The sequence below is a fragment of the Ranitomeya imitator genome, chromosome 8 (assembly GCF_032444005.1).
Source record: "Ranitomeya imitator isolate aRanImi1 chromosome 8, aRanImi1.pri, whole genome shotgun sequence".
NCBI classification, from domain to species: domain Eukaryota; kingdom Metazoa; phylum Chordata; class Amphibia; order Anura; family Dendrobatidae; genus Ranitomeya; species Ranitomeya imitator.
In genome coordinates this window covers 48,623,223-48,643,434 of record NC_091289.1, presented here as the reverse complement: position 1 = coordinate 48,643,434, position 20,212 = coordinate 48,623,223, and the positions used below count along the sequence as shown (strand labels likewise).

Below are 20,212 nucleotides of genomic sequence, written 5' to 3'. Positions count from 1 at the left end.
ACACTGACACTATATACAGAGCTGCTGTGTATAATGGTATTGGTGAACATTGTATTACTTATACTCAGGAGCTCTATATAACGCATATAGTGTACAATATCACTGGTGGTCACTGCAATATCTGTACATTGAATCTATATACAGAGCTACTGTATATAATGTCACTGGTGATCACTGTATTATCTGTACACTGACACTATATACAGAGCTACTGTGTCAAATGTCATTGGTGAACACTGTATTACTTGTGCACTATATGCTATATACAGAGCTCCTGTGTATACAATGGCATTTATGGTAAAATTTGTATTGTGTTTTCTTATTCATGATCAGTATTGAAATATTCGGTCACTATGTGGTTGTAATATGTGGTCTGGTCATGGTGTGGCAGTATTTGTCTCTTGTATGTGTTATTATTGGTCACTATGTGGTAGTAATATGTGGTCTGGCCATGGTGTGGCTGTATTTGTCCTTTCTACGTGGTATTATTCATTCACTATGTGGTGGTAATATATGGTCTGATCATGGTGTGGCGATATTTGTTCCTTGTATGTGGTATTATTTGGTCACTGTGGTAATAATATATGGTCTGGTCATGATGTGGTGGTATTTGTTCCTTGTATGTTGTATTATTTGGTCACTATGTGGTGCTAATATGTGGTCTGGTCATGATGTGACAGTATTTGTTCCTTGTATATGGTGTTATTGTTCATTTTAAAAAAAATTTTGTGACACATTTGCAGCGCCCCAGAGTCCTGGTCGTTGCAGTAATGTCGTTCTTCCACCAGGGGAGGGCGATGTTACGTCTGATGGCACCAAAGGAGTTCACCCTGCCAGGTATCACAGCCACACACACACACTTCACACGCCGCCCACCAGGGGGAGCAAAAGGTTCTATCTATTAGGCCACTCCTCACACTTGGGTAAAACTGGGGGTTGGTTAGGAAGTGAGGGAGTCGTTGTAGGAGAGTCGAAGGAGGAGTAGGAGGAGAGGAGAGGAGCAGACTGGGCTTGGCCCAGGAAAGGGAAAGAAGGACACGGAGCTGCGCCTGCAACCCATGCGGCAGCCTCCTAAGAACGGACAAGAAAAGAAGTGTGCCGTAGTGAGTGAGCACAGAAGTAATAGCAACAGGAGTGAAACAGCGGGAGACCAGCTAGAAGCAGGCTACCTCCCACTGAGCGCAGATCCGGTGGCCGGAACACCAAGGGAGTAATAGACTCTACGCTTTACTTCAGAGACCGGCAGGGCAGTCGATTCCAAGTTGGCTGTCCGTCCTAAGAACCTAAGCAGACAAGGTGGCAACGCGGAGGAGGGGCGACGCTAGGGTCCCTATAAAATAGCCTCAGGCCACCACCGTCATACGGGTTATGTCCTATCCATCTGGGGGACAGAGAGAGAGAAGTAACAAAAGTGAGGACCCTATTGGAGCTAATGCAAGTAGGGACCTACTACGTTACTGTGCGGAAGTGGAAGTGTTATGGACCTGGTGGTTAGGAGCACCCGGAAAGACCTGATGGTTAAACTCACAGGACAAGCTCTGGGAAGTGGGAACTCTGCTGACCGCAATCCCTAATCCTATCACACACACACTAGAAATAGCCGTGGAGCGTACCTAACAGGCCTAGACGCCTCGGCACAGCCTAAGAGCTAAGAGCCCTAGAGATAGAAAGTAAAGCCTACCTTGCCTCAGAGAAATTCCCCAAAGGAAAAGGCAGCCCCCCACAAATAATGACTGTGAGTTAAGATGAAATACACAAACACAGGAATGAAAGAGGTTTCAGCAAAGGGAGGCCAGACTACCTAAACAGACAGAGGATAGAAAAGGTAACTTTGCGGTCAGCACAAAAAACTACAAAAGACCACGCAGAGTGTGCAAAAAGACCCTCGCACCGACTCACGGTGCGGAGGTGCCCCTCTGCCTCCCAGAGCTTCCAGCTAGCCAGACAGAATCATATTAGCAAGCTGGACAAGAAAACAAGAACAACAAAATAAACCAGCAGGGACTTAGCTTCTGCTGGAGTAGACAGGTCACCAGAAAGATCCAAGAGCGAACTGAACCAGTACTGGAACATTGACAGGTGGCATGGAGTAACAATCCGGGTGGAGTTAAATAGAGCAGCCAGCCAAAGGATAAACCAGGTCACCTGTGGAAGGAATCTCAGAACCAGCAGCTTCACTCACAGCCACCAGAGGGAGTCCATGGACAGAACTCGCTGAAGTACCATTCATGACCACAGGAGGGAGTTCCAAAACAGAATTCACAACAGTACCCCCCACCTCACCAGAACCCCCAGGCCGATCAGGACGAGCCAAATGAAAGGCACGAACCAGATCAGCAGCATGAACATCAGAGGCAACAACCCAGGAATTATCTTCCTGACCATAACCCTTCCACTTGTCCAGGTACTGGAGTTTCCATCTCGAAACACGAGAATCCAAAATCTTCTCCACCACATACTCCAACTCCCCCTCAACCAACACCGGGGCAGGAGGGTCAACAGAGGGAACCATAGGCGCCACGTATCTCCACAACAACGACCTATGGAACACATTATGGATGGCAAAAGAAGCTGGAAGGGCCAAACGAAATGACACAGGATTAAGAACTTCAGAAATCTTATAAGGACCAATGAAACGAGGCTTAAACTTAGGAGAGGAAACCTTCATAGGAACATAACGAGACGACAACCAAACCAAATCCCCAACACGAAGTCGGGGACCAACACAGCGACGGCGGTTAGCGAAATGTTGAGCCTTCTCCTGGGACAATGTCAAATTGTCCACTACGTGAGTCCAAATTTGCTGCAACCTGTCCACCACAGAATCCACACCAGGACAGTCAGAAGGCTCAACCTGCCCTGAAGAAAAACGAGGATGGAAACCAGAATTACAGAAAAAAGGCGAAACCAAAGTAGCCGAGCTGGCCCGATTATTAAGGGCGAACTCAGCCAAAGGCAAGAAAGACACCCAATCATCCTGATCAGCAGAAACAAAGCATCTCAGATATGTTTCCAAAGTCTGATTGGTTCGTTCGGTTTGGCCATTTGTCTGAGGATGGAAAGCCGAAGAAAAAGACAAATCAATGCCCATCTTAGCACAAAAGGACCGCCAAAACCTCGAAACAAACTGGGAACCTCTGTCCGAGACGATGTTCTCCGGAATGCCATGCAAACGAACCACATGCTGGAAAAATAATGGCACCAAATCAGAGGAGGAAGGTAATTTAGACAAGGGTACCAAATGGACCATCTTGGAGAAGCGATCACAAACCACCCAGATGACCGACATCCTTTGAGAGATAGGGAGGTCTGAAATAAAATCCATGGAAATATGCGTCCAGGGCCTCTTCGGGACCGGCAAGGGCAAAAGCAACCCACTGGCACGAGAACAGCAGGGCTTAGCCCGAGCACAAGTCCCACAGGACTGTACAAAAGAACGCACATCCCGCGACAAGGAAGGCCACCAAAAGGATCTAGCCACCAAATCTCTGGTACCAAGGATTCCGGGATGACCAGCTAACACCGAACAATGAACCTCAGAGATAACTCTACTAGTCCATCTATCAGGGACAAACAGCTTCTCCGCTGGACAACGGTCAGGTCTATCAGCCTGAAACTTCTGCAGCACCCGCCGCAAATCAGGGGAGATGGCAGACAAAATTACCCCCTCCTTGAGAATACCATCCGGCTCAGGAACATCCGGAGAGTCAGGCACAAAACTCCTTGACAGGGCATCAGCCTTCACATTCTTAGAGCCCGGAAGATAAGAAACCACAAAATCGAAACGGGAGAAAAACAGCGACCATCGAGCCTGTCTAGGATTCAACCGTTTGGCAGACTCGAGATAAGTAAAATTCTTGTGATCCGTCAAGACCACCACGCGATGCATGGCTCCTTCAAGCCAATGTCGCCACTCCTCGAATGCCCACTTCATAGCCAACAACTCTCGGTTGCCAACATCATAATTACGCTCGGCAGGCGAAAACTTTCTAGAAAAGAAAGCACATGGTTTCATCACCAAGCCATCAGAACTTCTCTGAGACAAAACAGCCCCTGCTCCAATCTCAGAAGCATCAACCTCGACCTGAAACGGGAGCGAAACATCTGGCTGGCACAACACAGGGGCAGAAGAAAAACGACGCTTCAATTCCTGAAAAGCCTCAACGGCCGCAGAAGACCAATTGACCACATCAGCACATTTCTTGGTCAAATCAGTCAACGGTTTAACAACACTAGAAAAATTAGCGATGAAGCGACGGTAAAAATTAGCAAAACCCAGGAACTTCTGCAGACTCTTCACAGATGTAGGCTGAGTCCAATCATAAATGGCCTGAACTTTAACAGGGTCCATCTCGATAGTAGAAGGGGAAAAAATGAAACCCAAAAATGAAACCTTCTGAACTCCAAAGAGACATTTAGACCCCTTTACAAACAAGGAATTAGCATGAAGGACCTGGAACACCATTCTGACCTGCTTCACATGAGACTCCCAATCATCCGAAAAGACCAAAATATCATCCAAATATACAATCATGAATCTATCCAGATACTCTCGGAAGATGTCATGCATAAAGGACTGAAACACAGATGGAGCATTAGAAAGCCCGAATGGCATCACCAGGTACTCAAAATGGCCCTCGGGCGTATTAAATGCTGTTTTCCATTCATCGCCCCGTTTAATACGCACAAGATTATAAGCCCCTCGAAGATCTATCTTGGTGAACCAACTAGCCCCCTTAATCCGAGCAAACAAATCAGACAGTAGCGGCAAAGGGTACTGAAATTTGACCGTGATCTTATTAAGAAGGCGGTAATCGATACAAGGTCTCAAAGAACCATCCTTCTTGGCCACAAAAAAGAAGCCTGCTCCCAACAGTGACGACGACGGGCGAATATGCCCTTTCTCCAAGGACTCCTTTATATAACTCCGCATAGCGGCGTGTTCTGGCACAGATAAATTGAACAGTCGACCCTTAGGAAACTTACTACCAGGAATCAAATTAATAGCATAATCACAATCCCTATGAGGAGGTAGGGCACCGGACTTGGGCTCATCAAATACATCCCGGTAATCCGACAAAAACTCAGGAACTTCAGAAGGAGTGGAAAACGAAATTGACAGCAATGGAACATCACCATGTACCCCTTGACAACCTCAGCTGGACACAGACATAGATTTCCAATCCAATACTGGATTATGGACCTGTAGCCATGGCAACCCCAAAACGACCACATCATGCAGATTATGTAACACCAAAAAGCGAATATCCTCCTGATGTGCAGGAGCCATGCACATGGTCAATTGAGTCCAGTACTGAGGCTTATTCTTGGCCAAAGGCGTAGCATCAATTCCTCTCAATGGAATAGGACACTGCAAGGGCTCCAAGAAAAAACCACAGCGCCTGGCAAACTCCAAGTCCATCAAATTCAGGGCAGCGCCCGAATCCACAAACGCCATAACATAACAGAATAGGATGACAAAGAGCAAATCAGAGTAATGGACAAAAGAAATTTAGGCTGTACCGTACCAATGGTGGCAGACCTATCGAACCGCTTAGTGCGCTTAGGACAATCAGAGATAGCATGAGTGGAGTCACCACAGTAAAAACACAGCCCATTCTGACATCTGTGTTCTTGCCGTTCAGCTCTGGTCAAAGTCCTATCACACTGCATAGGCTCAGACCTATGCTCAGAGAATACCGCCAAATGGTGCACAGCTTTGCGCCCACGGAAGCGCCGATCGATCTGAATGGCCAAGGACATAGACTCATTCAGATCAGCAGGCATGGGAAATCCCACCATAGCATCCTTAAGGGCTTCAGAAAGACCTTTTCTGAAAATTGCCGCCAGGGCACACTCATTCCACTGAGTAAGCACAGACCACTTTCTAAACTTCTGACAATATACCTCCGCTTCATCCTGACCCTGACACAAAGCCAGCAAGTTTTTCTCTGCCTGATCCACTAATTTTGGTTCATCATAAAGCAATCCAAGCGCCAGAAAAAAACGCATCTACATCACGCAATGCAGGATCTCCTGGCGCAAGGGAAAATGCCCAGTCTTGTGGATCACCACGTAACAAAGAAATAATGATTTTTACTTGTTGAACTGGGTCACCAGAGGAGCGGGGTTTCAAAGCAAGAAACAATTTACAATTATTTTTGAAATTCAGAAACTTAGATCTATCCCCGGAAAACAAATCAGGAATTGGAATTCTAGGCTCTAACATTGGATTCCGAACTACAAAATCTTGAATGCTTTGTATCCTTGTAGTGAGATGATCCACACAAGAGGACAGACCTTGAATGTCCATATCTACACCTGTGTCCTGAACCACCCAGAGGTAAAGGGGAAAAGAAAGACAAAACACACTGCAGAGAAAAAAAAATGGTCTCAGAACTTCTCTTATCCCTCTATTGAGATGCATTAACACTTTGGGCCACCTGTACTGTTATGGACCTGGTGGTTAGGAGCACCCGGAAAGACCTGATGGTTAAACTCACAGGACAAGCTCTGGGAAGTGGGAGCTCTGCTGACCGCAATCCCTAATCCTATCACACACTAGAAATAGCCGAGGAGCGTACCTAACAGGCCTAGACGCCTCGGCACAGCCTAAGAGCTAGCTACCCCTAGAGATAGAAAGTAAAGCCTACCTTGCCTCAGAGAAATTCCCCAAAGGAAAAGGCAGCCCCCCACAAATAATGACTGTGAGTTAAGATGAAATACACAAACACAGGAATGAGAAGTTTCAGCAAAGGGAGGCCAGACTACCTAAACAGACAGAGGATAGAAAAGGTAACTTTGCGGTCAGCACAAAAAACTACAAAAGACCACGCAGAGTGTGCAAAAAGAACCCCCGCACCGACTCACGGTGCGGAGGTGCCCCTCTGCCTCCCAGAGCTTCCAGCTAGCCAGACAGAATCATATTAGCCAGCTGGACAAGAAAACAAGAACAACAAAATAAACCAGCAGGGACTTAGCTTCTGCTGGAGTAGACAGGTCACCAGAAAGATCCAAGAGCGAACTGAACCAGTACTGGAACATTGACAGGTGGCATGGAGTAATGATCTGGGTGGAGTTAAATAGAGCAGCCAGCCAAAGGATAAACCAGGTCACATGTGGAAGGAATCTCAGAACCAGCAGCTCCACTCACAGCCACCAGAGGGAGTCCATGGACAGAACTCGCCGAAGTACCATTCATGACCACAGGAGGGAGTTCCAAAACAGAATTCACAACAGGGAAGGCTACAGATTTCCACCTGGATAAGGGGGCTCTGGAATTGCCATCAGACCGGCCAGACTCTGCCTACCCTGTCATCCGGCACCCTGGACTCTGGATGCTGAAGCCTTCAGTAAAGGTAAAGAGACTGCACCCATTGTGTCCTCGTTATTCACCGCGCCTTGCACCATCCACCATCACCATCTACACTTCTGGGAAGCCCTGGGGAAATACTTCACCTGTGGGAAGGCATACCATCTAGCTGCCATTCCATCACCCCAGCGGACCCCTAAGCAGCGTCGGTCACCCTGACTGAATACCACAGGTGGCGTCACGAACACTACCGTTATCTACAAACTCTACCCTTTTATTTGGGCGCCCCTCATAGGGCCACGGTCCGGGTCGGGCCACCGTGACATCCCAGCTGAGGGAACTGAAGGACCCAGTACCGAGTACCCCATTGCCCTTACGTGTGGGCGATCCACTTTCCCTTAAAGAAACATAAATAAAAATATACCTAAAAAGTACAGGATATTTTAACAAATGTTTAATAGTTTAGATTAGAGTAGACTACCTTGTCGTGGTGGTGGCTTAGAAAATGTTTTGGCCAAAACAAAAGCTGCTGGCTATATATGTGTTCTGGTGTTTGATGGGAACTGTTAATGTATGATTGGTGAGGACGTGGTGCATAAGTGGAGTATTTCCAAGATTGGGTAGTAGGACTGTGGAAGGTTGGAGGCGGAGATAGGGTGGAGCCTGGGCAGAGTCTCAAGGGTTCTGAACATTTTGCCAGTATGGGGCCCTGATATTCTTGGTGGCAGCCCTGCCCAAAAGTATTCTGCTAAAGCAACACTCGCGTGGTTTAAGGGAAAATGTGTAACTGTTTTGGAGTGGCCTAGCCAAAGCCTCGACCTTAATCCAATTAGAATCTGTGGTTAGACTTGAAGATTGCTGTTCACCAGAGGAAGCCATCTAATTTGAAAGAACTGGTGCAGTTTTGCCTTGAGGAATGGGAAAAAATCCCAGTGGCAAGATGTGAAAATCTCATAGAGACTTATCCAAAGCGACTTGCAGCTGTGTTTGCCACAGAAGGAGGCTCTACAAAGTACTGACTTTAGGGGGGTGAATAGTTAGGCACACTGAAGTTTTCAGTCATTTTGTCCTATGCGTTGTTTGCTTTACAATAAAAAGAAAACCAAATGTTCACAGTTGTAAGAATGTTCTTCACATGAACTTGTGCAAACCCTAAACAAAAAAAGTGAAATTCCAGGTTGTGAGGTAGGAAATCACAAAGAATGCTGGGGAGGAAGGGGGTAGGTAAGGGGTTCTTGGGTTGAATATTTTCACAAGTCACTGCATATGTGTTAATTTATTTTTAGGTTTATGTATTTTATCCAAATTATATGAGTGGACAAATGGGCAAAAAAAGTGCACAAAATTCATAAACCGCGTCCGTCATGCTGAAGAATGCGGCGCAAAAAAAAAAAAGTAAAGTGACTTCCAAAAACATGGCTGATGAATAGGGCAAAATTTGTGTTTTGCATCTTCGTCTTCTACCGGAATGAATGATGTGTTTTATAAATTTGGCGGCTGTTGTAACATGTTCCCCCGTTAAACAACAGTTGCTTGGATTCTTTGTACTCCAGTCATCTTACAGAAAAAAACCCTTGAGAGCTTTGCTCCTCTGGATAAGGCTATGCCTGTAGAAACTCCTACTCCCCGCGTCACCCGTCCCCTACATATATAGATGCAGCTGTCAAGCATTGGGCTGCAGAGACCTCTGTGGCTTTGTCTTCTGTCGCCATTAACCAGTTGTGAGCTGAGATGTCCCAACCACAGGTGAGTAACATAGAACTATTATGTATAGGATAGAACTGTTGGATGTAAGATCTGATAAGTCTCCTCCGAAGACTGACTCTGTGTTTCAGCAGTGGCAAAAATGGAAAAGTCTCTCTGCCATCATTACTGCTGCTCTAGAGCATTTGCTCATCCCCTTCACTTATACAGTGGAACATGGACATACTTTTCTATTGTTTATTTTGTATCTGACTTATTCTTACTATTATGCTGATGAAGACACCTGAGTAGTCTCGAAAACTTGCTATTTGTTACCACCTCCTCGGTTGGCCATTAAAATGTATAGAACTCTCAAATTTGAACATGTTTCTACTATTATGGATCAATATAGACCATTTTTCCCTTTCTTGTTCCATTGTGATTTCTCCTTAGTGCAGATAGCGTATCCTTCTTGCCGTGAATACTCGCACATAACCTATAGACTGGGAAACGGCACAATTATATAAAGAATGAAAAATTATTTTACATGTTTATCAATAAGTATAACATTTCCGATTGACGGCCTTTACCCCAATCTGGCACTTCCACCATGTTATAACCCAAGAGTCCCAAATTCCGTGGTTCTAGAATTCCATGGGCTCGTGCTGTAATCTCCGAGAGTCTCTGATCTTACAGAAGGTTCCGTAGTGACAATATGGTGGTAGACTGGCATACTGGGTGGTGAACAAGGAAGGGTAAGCTCGTCTTGGGCTCTGAGCATTTCCTATGTGACATAGAGAAAAATAGTGAATTTTTTTGACCCTAGAGTCACTATGAGGTTGGATTCACAGCTTTCAGGTCCGGTTTTCTTGCGTTTTTAAGGTCTTTTGAACAGTATCCAAATGTTTGCTACTTGGAGGGTGGAATGTAACACTAGCAATTTTCAGTATTTCACCGAGTCTTTAACTTGTACCCTCATTTATATCCAATTTAGGAACATATGGGTAAAAAATATTACTTTTTGGATTATACTTGAGTCTCTGCTTCCTACTAGTCCATATTCTGCCTTCATATTCTCTTATGAATACATACTTAAGAGAGCAGATGAATAGATGCTCCACTGTAAGGATTCACATGCTGCATTTAATTCATAGGATGAAAACATAAGCTACTTCCTATTCCAAGGTGAATATTGGATTTTTTCAGACTTTGTCAAACAATTCAAAGAAAAGTGTAACGTTTCGGTCTCTATAATTGGACCTTCATCAGTCACTTTCTCCTGTGTGTATCCCCTGTCTAATCTACAGGAACCAGTGTCTGATGAAGGTCCAATTATAGGGGTCAAAACGTTAACCGTTTTGTTTGAATTGCCTGACAAAGTCTGAAACAATATAATTTTCACCTTGGAGTACCAAGTACCTTTTTATGTTTTTGTCTCCTGGACATGGAACCACCCTGCCATATAACAGGAGGTCCGTACATCCAGAATACCAATTTTAATTAATTGGAGGCTGATATTAGTAAAGGAACACAAAATGACAAGGGCTATACCTTTTAGGTTTTCCATCCTTTGGGACAATTTTTGATTAATTTTATTTTATTTATTTTTTTTACTTAGAAGCATGTAATTAGGGTTAAAAAAAATACGGCAAATAATTTTTGTAATTTGGTTTTATTAACATGTTTGCACCATTTGGCTTTTCCGGGCTCATTCAACTTTGATGTGGTCTGTGGTCAAATCAGAAGAGGTCAGAAAAAAAAAAAAGACACAAGAGTTACAAAGTCCCTGCTGTATTCTCATAGTGGGCTGGCTGAAGGATTCTTGGTTAACTCATTCTGCAGCCAGCGAAACACAGAGATTGTAGAAAGTAAATGGCGCCAAATTCTTAACGAAACCCAATAGTAAAAAATAATTAGCCCCGATTACATGCATTTAAGTAAAAATAAATAAATAAATAAATGTCCCCAAAGTAAAGTACCCAGAACATCCACTTAGGGTGAATTATTTTTGTCCTCGATCCGGAATAAACATTTTCAAGGTGACCTCATGACTCACTGTGCCCAAATTAGACGTGGTTGACATCTGTGCCACTTTTAATCCCGAGTAGTGACAACACAATCTCTGGATCTTTATTCCTTCCCAGACGAGAGTCGCTGGGGGTTTACAAAGCCGTTTCGTGCCAGCTCTGGAGAGTATAACTATGGCCTCCCCTCCCCATTGAAATTTCTGTTGCATGCCATAATGGCTTTGTAAAGGGTGAGTGGTATCTGTAATCCAACGACATGCAGATTTCTCTCCCTGTATTTATATTGCAGGCACTCGCTTTATGTAAACGTGTTGGGTACATTGAATCGAGGTTCTGGCATAGACTTTGCATCTGAGCAAATTTTAACATAGCGTTCAGCACTGCTTTCATGGCTTCATTCTGGGGTTTCTATTTGAACCCCTTTAGAAACGTGATTCAGACGTCTGTGCTCCACGGAGCCATTTATCACAGTGAGACAAATGGACTGCAAAATGCACTCAGTTTGCAGAGATGCCCAACTTTTAAAGGGAATCTGTCATCAGGTTTATGCTACTTCATATGAGAGCATCACAATGTAGGCAAAGAGAAGCTGAATTCAACGATGTTTCACTTAGATTACTGGGTGCAGCCGTTCTGACACAGAGATCTTAGAGTTAGAATGCAGCAGAGCTGAGAATGCTTACCCCGCCGACACCAGGCTAACTGTATACATTGTTTATAGACAGTGAGCTGCTTATCACAGGAGGAGGCGGGGCCGGACTAGCATGCATACGCTGCTGTAGTCCAGCAACAATAATCACCAAGTGATAAAACCCTCAGTGTATGTAAACACGAGCACACAGCTTGACATGTGACACATTATTGAAATCTGTATTTTAAACCCTAACTCATGCTGTTCTCAGAATACATATCAAAAATATGCTTCCCATTAAGAGGTGCACCGGAACACAGTCAACTGTGTCCTTGTGCTCTTTCGAAAAGACGGTCACAGCCACAAAGGACAGCAAAGCAACTGTACTTCATTTGAACTTAATTTGTCTCATTGTCCTGAATCATATCTTATCTACTTACACACATTATATTCTCAACTGACTTTTACAGAATGAGAGGAATAGAACTAAGCAACAGCATGTGTGAAAAAGACTTGGGTATACTAATAGATCACAGACTGCACATGAATCAACAGTGTGATGCAGCAGCAAAAAAGGCAAACAGGTCTAGGAAGTATTAAGAGAAACAGAGTCTAGATCACATGAAGTAATTATCCCCCTCTACTCCTCCTTAGTCAGGCCTCATCTGGAATACTGTGTCCAGTTTTGGGCACCACATTTTGAAAAAAAGACATTGAAAAACTGGAGCAAGTTCAGAGAAGAGCTACCAGGATGGTGAGCGGACTGCAAAGTATGTCCTACGAGGAATGGTTAAAGGATCTGGGAATGTTTAGCTTGCGAAAGAGAAGGCTAAGAGGAGACTTAATAGCTGTCTACAAATTTCTGAAGGGTTGTTACAGTGTAGAGGGATCATCCTTATTCTCATTTGCACATGGAAACACAATAACCAGTGGAATTAAACTGAAAGGGAGAAGATACAGATTAGATATTAGAAAAAAACTTTTTGACAGTGAGGGTGATCAATGAGTGGAACAGAGGTGGTGAGTTCTCCTTCAATGGAAGTCTTCAAATAGAGGCTGGACAGACATCTGTCTGAGGTGGTTTAGTGAATCCTGCATTGAGGGGGTTGGACACGATTACCCTGCGGGTTCCTTCCAACTCTTCTATGATTCTATCTTAACTTTGTACACTATGGGGCCGATTCATTAAGACTAGCATTGTGCTCACCAGTCTTAATGAAGGGCTCGCCCAAGTGTGATGTGCCAAATTTACTAAGAAGCTCATGCCATGAATTTGGCCAATCTTCTCTGTGTGAGTGTCCGGAGTATAATTTCTAGCATAAGAAAAGTAACACAGAAATTAATTCAGCGGCCGGGTGCAGCCATGCCCCTCCCAAGCTCTAACCATTCTGGCAGAGCTGCTTTAAACTGGCATGAAAATGTCTAAATTCAATACATTTTTGTGCAACTCATCAGTTTTCTGGCATCTGAGATTTGATGAGTCGGCCTCCATCGGTGTACAAAGGGGACTTTTTTTTACCAATTGATTGTATCTGTTTTGAAGCATTCAAAAAACATTTTTATAAAGTTGAAAACACAGCAAAAATAAAAAATGCAGCAAAAACTCAGTGTGTAAACAAGCACTAAAAATGTATATTTTTAAAAAATTAGAAAATACTTGTATTCCCCATAGAATAAGTGTTGGTACTTCTTCTCTTAGACCTCTACATTGTGTCTTATTCCCCCTAAATATTCTGAATAATGTGACATCTGGGTGTTACTATTGTTGGGTGTGTCCCTACACAGTCAGCACTGATTGGTTAATGTCTGTCTATGAAGGGACACGCCCCCAGCTGGTAACTGAAACAGCCGTGTTTGAAGTGGTCATATGTCCTCAATCCTCTTTAAAGGGGTTGTACAGGAATAGAAAAAAATGGCTGCTATCTCCCAAAAGTGGCGTGTCCAAAAGGTTGTGTGTGCAATGGAAGCTCAGACTCACAGAAACAATCCATTGATGAGGTCCGGCATTGTTTCTGGAAGAAGGCAGCCATTTTTTTAAACTCTTGTACAACCGTTTCAGGTCAATCTTTAACACATTTGGACGATCATATGTTTGTTTTTTGCTTTTTTTAAACTGACAATGAAAAAGTTGAAAGTCGGGACCCAGCCCGTAAAAATTAGATGGTTCGCAGGTCCCACCGACTTTTCACTAATGTGTATAAGGGGCCTTTAAATAAGAGGCTACGGTATTGGAGATTTAACGGAAAATTTTGGGTATTTAAAAATTCTCTTTCTTATCCAGTTATCTGCTTTAAAAATTCTAATGAGAACTTTTATTTTATTACCATTAGTAAGTAATAGTGATGAGCGAAGGTGCAGCTGCAGTCACTCAAACATATTTTTTGAGCATGCCAAAGTCACTCGGTTAGCACCTGAGCATGCTCATATAACGCCTTATCCCACCACGATCACTCATCACTAGCGAGGGATAAACTAGTAAATTATTTTTCAGAAAATGTGACTGAAAAGGGATAAAATGTCCCATCTGATCTTATAAGTGCTCATTTTTATAACAATAATAATAATAATAGTAGTATTTCTCCTATAGACATAAGACGCAGAAATGGAGGATTCCCTGCAGTTTGTATGAAGCATAGAGAGCGAGCGCCCAAGGTTCCTTCAGCCTTTGCTAGATTTTCAGCAGAAGACTAAAGCCTATTTATAACCATGGCACTACTTGTTGGGAATGAACGTCTTGTTTAGAACATAATTCAGAGTAATGAAGTCTCCATTACATGCCGGAGCCGCTGCCTTGTGTCACTATTTATCCTGCATGATGACAGTTATGTAAAAGATGCAGACTTATAGGGTTACATTGCTGATTATACAATATATGCTTAATTTTTTTTCCCAGGACACACCAATTAAAAAGAAGAGACCAAAGGTAAAGGAGGAAGATCTCAAAGGAGCCAAAGATAAGCTTGGGAAACAAACACCGATCAAATCTAAGACATATCAAGTTATGAGAGAATGTGGTAAGTATGGGCCGTATAGACATCAATGCATACAGTCCTCCGATCATATAGCGTAACAATCTGTCTAGTAATCATCAACATGGTGTGATAAGTGGTGTCTAATAATCCGAGCACTGGATCTGGTTTACCATGTAACAACCTGTTTAGTCATCATCAACATGGTGTGATAAGCGGTGTCTAATAATCCGAGCACTGGATCTGGTTTACCATGTAACAACCTGTTTAGTCATCATCAACATGGTGTGATAAGCGGTGTCTAATAATCTGAGTACTGGATCTGGTTTACCATGTAACAACCTGTCTAGTCATCATCAACATGGTGTGATAAGCGGTGTCTAATAATCTGAGCACTGGATCTGGTTTACCATGTAACAACCTGTCTAGTCATCATCAACATGGTGTGATAAGCGGTGTCTAATAATCTGAGCACTGGATCCGGTTTACCATGTAACAACCTGTCTAGTCATCATCAACATGGTGTGATAAGTGGTGTCTAATAATCTGAGCACTGGATCCGGTTTACCATGTAACAACCTGTCTAGTCATCATCAACATGGTGTGATAAGTGGTGTCTAATAATCTGAGTACTGGATCTGGTTTACCATGTAACAACCTGTCTAGTCATCATCAACATGGTGTGATAAGTGGTGTCTAATAATCTGAGTACTGGATCTGGTTTACCATGTAACAACCTGTCTAGTCATCATCAACATGGTGTGATAAGCGGTGTCTAATAATCTGAGTACTGGATCTGGTTTACCATGTAACAACCTGTTTAGTCATCATCAACATGGTGTGATAAGCGGTGTCTAATAATCTGAGTACTGGATCTGGTTTACCATGTAACAACCTGTCTAGTCATCATCAACATGGTGTGATAAGCGGTGTCTAATAATCTGAGCACTGGATCCGGTTTACCATGTAACAACCTGTCTAGTCATCATCAACATGGTGTGATAAGTGGTGTCTAATAATCTGAGCACTGGATCCGGTTTACCATGTAACAACCTGTCTAGTCATCATCAACATGGTGTGATAAGCGGTGTCTAATAATCTGAGTACTGGATCTGGTTTACCATGTAACAACCTGTCTAGTCATCATCAACATGGTGTGATAAGCGGTGTCTAATAATCTGAGTACTGGATCTGGTTTACCATGTAACAACCTGTCTAGTCATCATCAACATGGTGTGATAAGTGGTGTCTAATAATCTGAGCACTGGATCTGGTTTACCATGTAACAACCTGTCTAGTCATCATCAACATGGTGTGATAAGCGGTGTCTAATAATCTGAGCACTGGATCCGGTTTACCATGTAACAACCTGTCTAGTCATCATCAACATGGTGTGATAAGTGGTGTCTAATATTCTGAGCACTGGATCCGGTTTACCATGTAACAACCTGTCTAGTCATCATCAACATGGTGTGATAAGTGGTGTCTAATATTCTGAGCACTGGATCCGGTTTACCATGTAACAACCTGTCTAGTCATCATCAACATGGTGTGATAAGTGGTGTCTAATATTCTGAGCACTGGATCCGGTTTACCATGTAACAACCTGTCTAGTCATCATCAACATGGTGTGATAAGTGGTGTCTAATATTCTGAGCACTGGATCCGGTTTACCATGTAACAACCTGTCTAGTCATCATCAACATGGTGTGATAAGTGGTGTCTAATAATCTGAGCACTGGATCTGGTTTACCATGTAACAACCTGTCTAGTCATCATCAACATGGTGTGATAAGCGGTGTCTAATAATCTGAGCACTGGATCCGGTTTACCATGTAACAACCTGTCTAGTCATCATCAACATGGTGTGATAAGTGGTGTCTAATAATCTGAGCACTGGATCTGGTTTACCATGTAACAACCTGTCTAGTCATCATCAACATGGTGTGATAAGCGGTGTCTAATAATCTGAGCACTGGATCCGGTTTACCATGTAACAACCTGTCTAGTCATCATCAACATGGTGTGATAAGTGGTGTCTAATATTCTGAGCACTGGATCCGGTTTACCATGTAACAACCTGTCTAGTCATCATCAACATGGTGTGATAAGCGGTGTCTAATAATCTGAGCACTGGATCCGGTTTACCATGTAACAACCTGTCTAGTCATCATCAACATGGTGTGATAAGTGGTGTCTAATATTCTGAGCACTGGATCCGGTTTACCATGTAACAACCTGTCTAGTCATCATCAACATGGTGTGATAAGCGGTGTCTAATAATCTGAGCACTGGATCTGGTTTACCATGTAACAACCTGTCTAGTCATCTTCACCATGGTGTGATAAGTGGTGTCTAATAATCTGGATCCGGCTTACCATCCTAACACTTTATATTTTCAGTATTATTATGCTTACTTACAATATATAGCACCATTAATTCCACAGCACTTTGCAGACCTCGCATCACTGTCTCCATTAGGGCTCACAGTTTAAATTCCCAATTGGCTTGTATCAATGTTTTACGCCATTGGTCAGTATCTATGCCAACATCTAATCATGAGAAAAGGGGACATGGTTATCCTATTGGCATGAAAGACGACAAATGTCTGATTGCATTTCTACATAAAAGTCGCATATTGTACTCCAGACATAGCTGTGACAGTGTTGTTGTCTGGCTGATTCATGGACACAATGACAGACCCTATAATGTGTGAAGCTGGCAGATTATTGACTTTTTCAGATATATTGATATTTTCATGCATATTTTACATTTTTCTCCCTATTTGCAGAACAAGCCGGAGGTTCAGCCCCATCGGTGTTCAGCCAGGCCAGAACAGGAACAGAGACAGCCTTCGATAAGCCCAAAGAAGCACCAGCAAAAAGTGTGTTTGGATGATAGGTCCCAGAATGGACCGTGCACAGTCTTACACCCTACACTTTCCTACCATTTGCCTTTCATGTAGCTTGTCATGTTTCCTTATGACTGTAAATGCAATATATGATTGGTGATCGCCTCTTTCCATGGCCTCCAAATGGTGATTACCAGCAAAATCCATCCGAAAGGAAAGGGGTATTTACTGTTCTGGGAAACTTATTTTTATTCTGAACCATCAAACTGAACATGGTTTTATTTTAGAAAATGAATGAAGTGTGCTTGGAATAATGTAGACAATAAAATGGATTTAGGCAGAATTTGGGCCCCCACCAATTTATGGCTGGAAAGCGCACTTTTAAATATTTGTTGTCTTAAAAGAATCTGTCAGCAAGATTTTGCTTCCCCCTGAAGTAGGAGCAGAGACCCCGATTCCAGTCATGCATCACTTCCTCGGCTGCTTGCTGTAGTTTTGATAAAATTCCCGTTTTATCTGCTGCAGATCTAGCAGTTCTCTGAATGTGGAGCTCCGTCTAAACCCGCCCACACCACTGATTGGCAGCTTTCTTTGTACACTGTGCTTAGGCAGAAAGCAGCCAATCAGTGGTGTGGGCGTGGTTGGACTCCTGGCAGCAGGTTTACTAATGCTTTGGTGATAAGATCAGTTTTATCAACAGGAGATTATCAAAACTACAGGAAACAATGAATCAGGGTCTGTGTCTCCACATCATGCTGCTCCCAGATTAGGGGGTAAAAACCTGGTGAGATTTCCTTTAACCCTGCTGTTGTCTTCGGTCTGGGGAGACCGATTTTGAGCTTTGGTATTTTTTGGGGTGTTCAAGATGCGGTTCTGAAACTTGTGGTTGATTGACTTAAATGAGGATGGCTCGGTCGGCCACGGGTTTCAGAGCCGCATCTTGAATATTTTAAAGAATATTGAAGTTCAAGGTCGGTCGTTTTTGACCGAAGACAACAGCAGGGTTAAGAAGTGCACTTGATGTGGAGCTACTTTTTGTATAAGCATAAGACATGGGAACCTATTGGCTTTGGCTTGCTCGTCGAGCATCGTTATTTTTTTTACTCCAATTGCAAAAGAATTTCCAATGCCAAAGATATCTGTTGTGATGAGTGGAGTGGAGCAGTTGCCCCGGCAACTAGTTAAGTTGCTATGTTCACTCTGTAAACAGAACACATTGCATGGACTGCATGGTTGCTATGGACGTGTCAATCGTGAAGTGTCAATCACTGAGTAGCACCGCCCACTGGACTCAAACACAAACACCAGGGATTTTAATGAATAAAATGCAAGTTTTACTGAAAATTTTCCCAGAAAAACGTTTAATCAATCTAATCAGCTCCTCCTGCTCTATAACACCCTGCCTGCAGGTCAGACTACAATTCAACACAACAGGTTCCTTCTACTGTACTTATCATATGAAGGGGTTACTCATGTCCACGTTGTGTATGGGTTTTTTTCCTACCTGTTAATAAGTCAATAAAATGGTATTGTATTTGCAAACAAGTGTCCATACAATTATTAGACTTTGTGTTTAAATATATTTATTTTTATTCAATTAATTTTATAGATTATGATCATTTTATAACAAATTATCAGGTCAAAAATAAGAAAAAAAACACAAATATATATGTTTTTTCCTGATTTGTTATGACAATGATTAATATAATATAAAATCTATAAATAATATAGATAATCGAATGCGACACAATGGATGCCACACAGCAGTTGACATTGCTGTATATAGCACAAGCGGTAGGTCGATTGCATCTTAAAGTCCCATAAGGGGGGCTACCAATGGCACTAAAAAAAGAAAAAAAATATATATAAAAAAAAAAAAAGCCTAAGCGTTCAAATCACCTTCCTTTCCCCCACTGAAAATAAAGATTAAAAATATACACTCATGATAGCGCCACGTTCAGAAAAGTCTAATCTATCAAAATATTTAAAAAAACATTCTACCCGATCAGTAAATAGCGTAATGAAAAAAAAATTCAAGAACGCCAACATTTTTTTGGTCGCCCCGATTCCCCCCAAAAAGGCTGTAACGAGCCATCAAAAAGTCACATCTATCCCAAAATGGTATTAATAAAAACGTCATCTTGCTACGCCAAAAAAATAAGCCATTGCACAGCTCCATCAGGCTGAAAAATAAAAATGTTACAGGTCTCAGAATATAGTGGCAACCCCAAATTTTATTTTGTGTTTGCAAACTTTGGATTTTTTTCACCAATAAAATAAAACTGGACGCGTTGGGTATCGCTGAGAATTATATTGCATGGTCATTTTTACTAAAAAAAAAAAAATGTACACCATAAAAATAATTCCCCAAAAAAGTCAGAATTGCATGTTTTGTTTTCCACAATTTCACCGCACTTGGAATTTTTTCTCATTTTCCAGTACAGTGTGTGGTAATATGAATGGTGTCATTGAAAAGTACAACCCGACCTGCAAAAAACAGGCGACAGAAAAATAAAGTTATGGCTCTGGGATGGAGAATAAAAATGGAAACGCAAAGACAGAAATTATCCCTGTCGTGAAGGGGTTAAGAAAAAAAATGCTATCCAGCAGATCTTTCCACAAATACATCATTTAATGTATATTTTTTTATTTACTGGATGGTGCGAGATAGTATTGGATTAACATTACGACAGATTGTATAATTTACCAAAGTTCACTAAGAGTTAAAGGTATCCAAAA

At 42.6% G+C, this 20,212-nt stretch overlaps 1 protein-coding gene across 2 annotated transcripts in view; it reads left to right on the top strand.

Annotated features, from left to right (window-relative positions):
* LOC138647683 (musculoskeletal embryonic nuclear protein 1-like) overlaps positions 1-19,015 on the top strand; it is a 105,980-nt gene extending 86,965 nt beyond the window's left edge. Inside the window, exons 1-3 of one of the 2 annotated variants that reach the window (XM_069736876.1) lie at positions 8,945-9,058; positions 14,547-14,667; positions 17,414-19,015. In XM_069736876.1, coding sequence (XP_069592977.1) covers positions 9,044-9,058; positions 14,547-14,667; positions 17,414-17,520 — 243 coding nt within the window. In that variant the 5' untranslated portion in view covers positions 8,945-9,043 and the 3' untranslated portion in view covers positions 17,521-19,015. Of the gene's footprint in view, positions 1-8,944; positions 9,059-14,546; positions 14,668-17,413 lie in introns of those variants that run through there. The other variant, XM_069736877.1, reaches the window with a different exon arrangement.
* Positions 19,016-20,212: the final 1,197 nt, after the last annotated feature.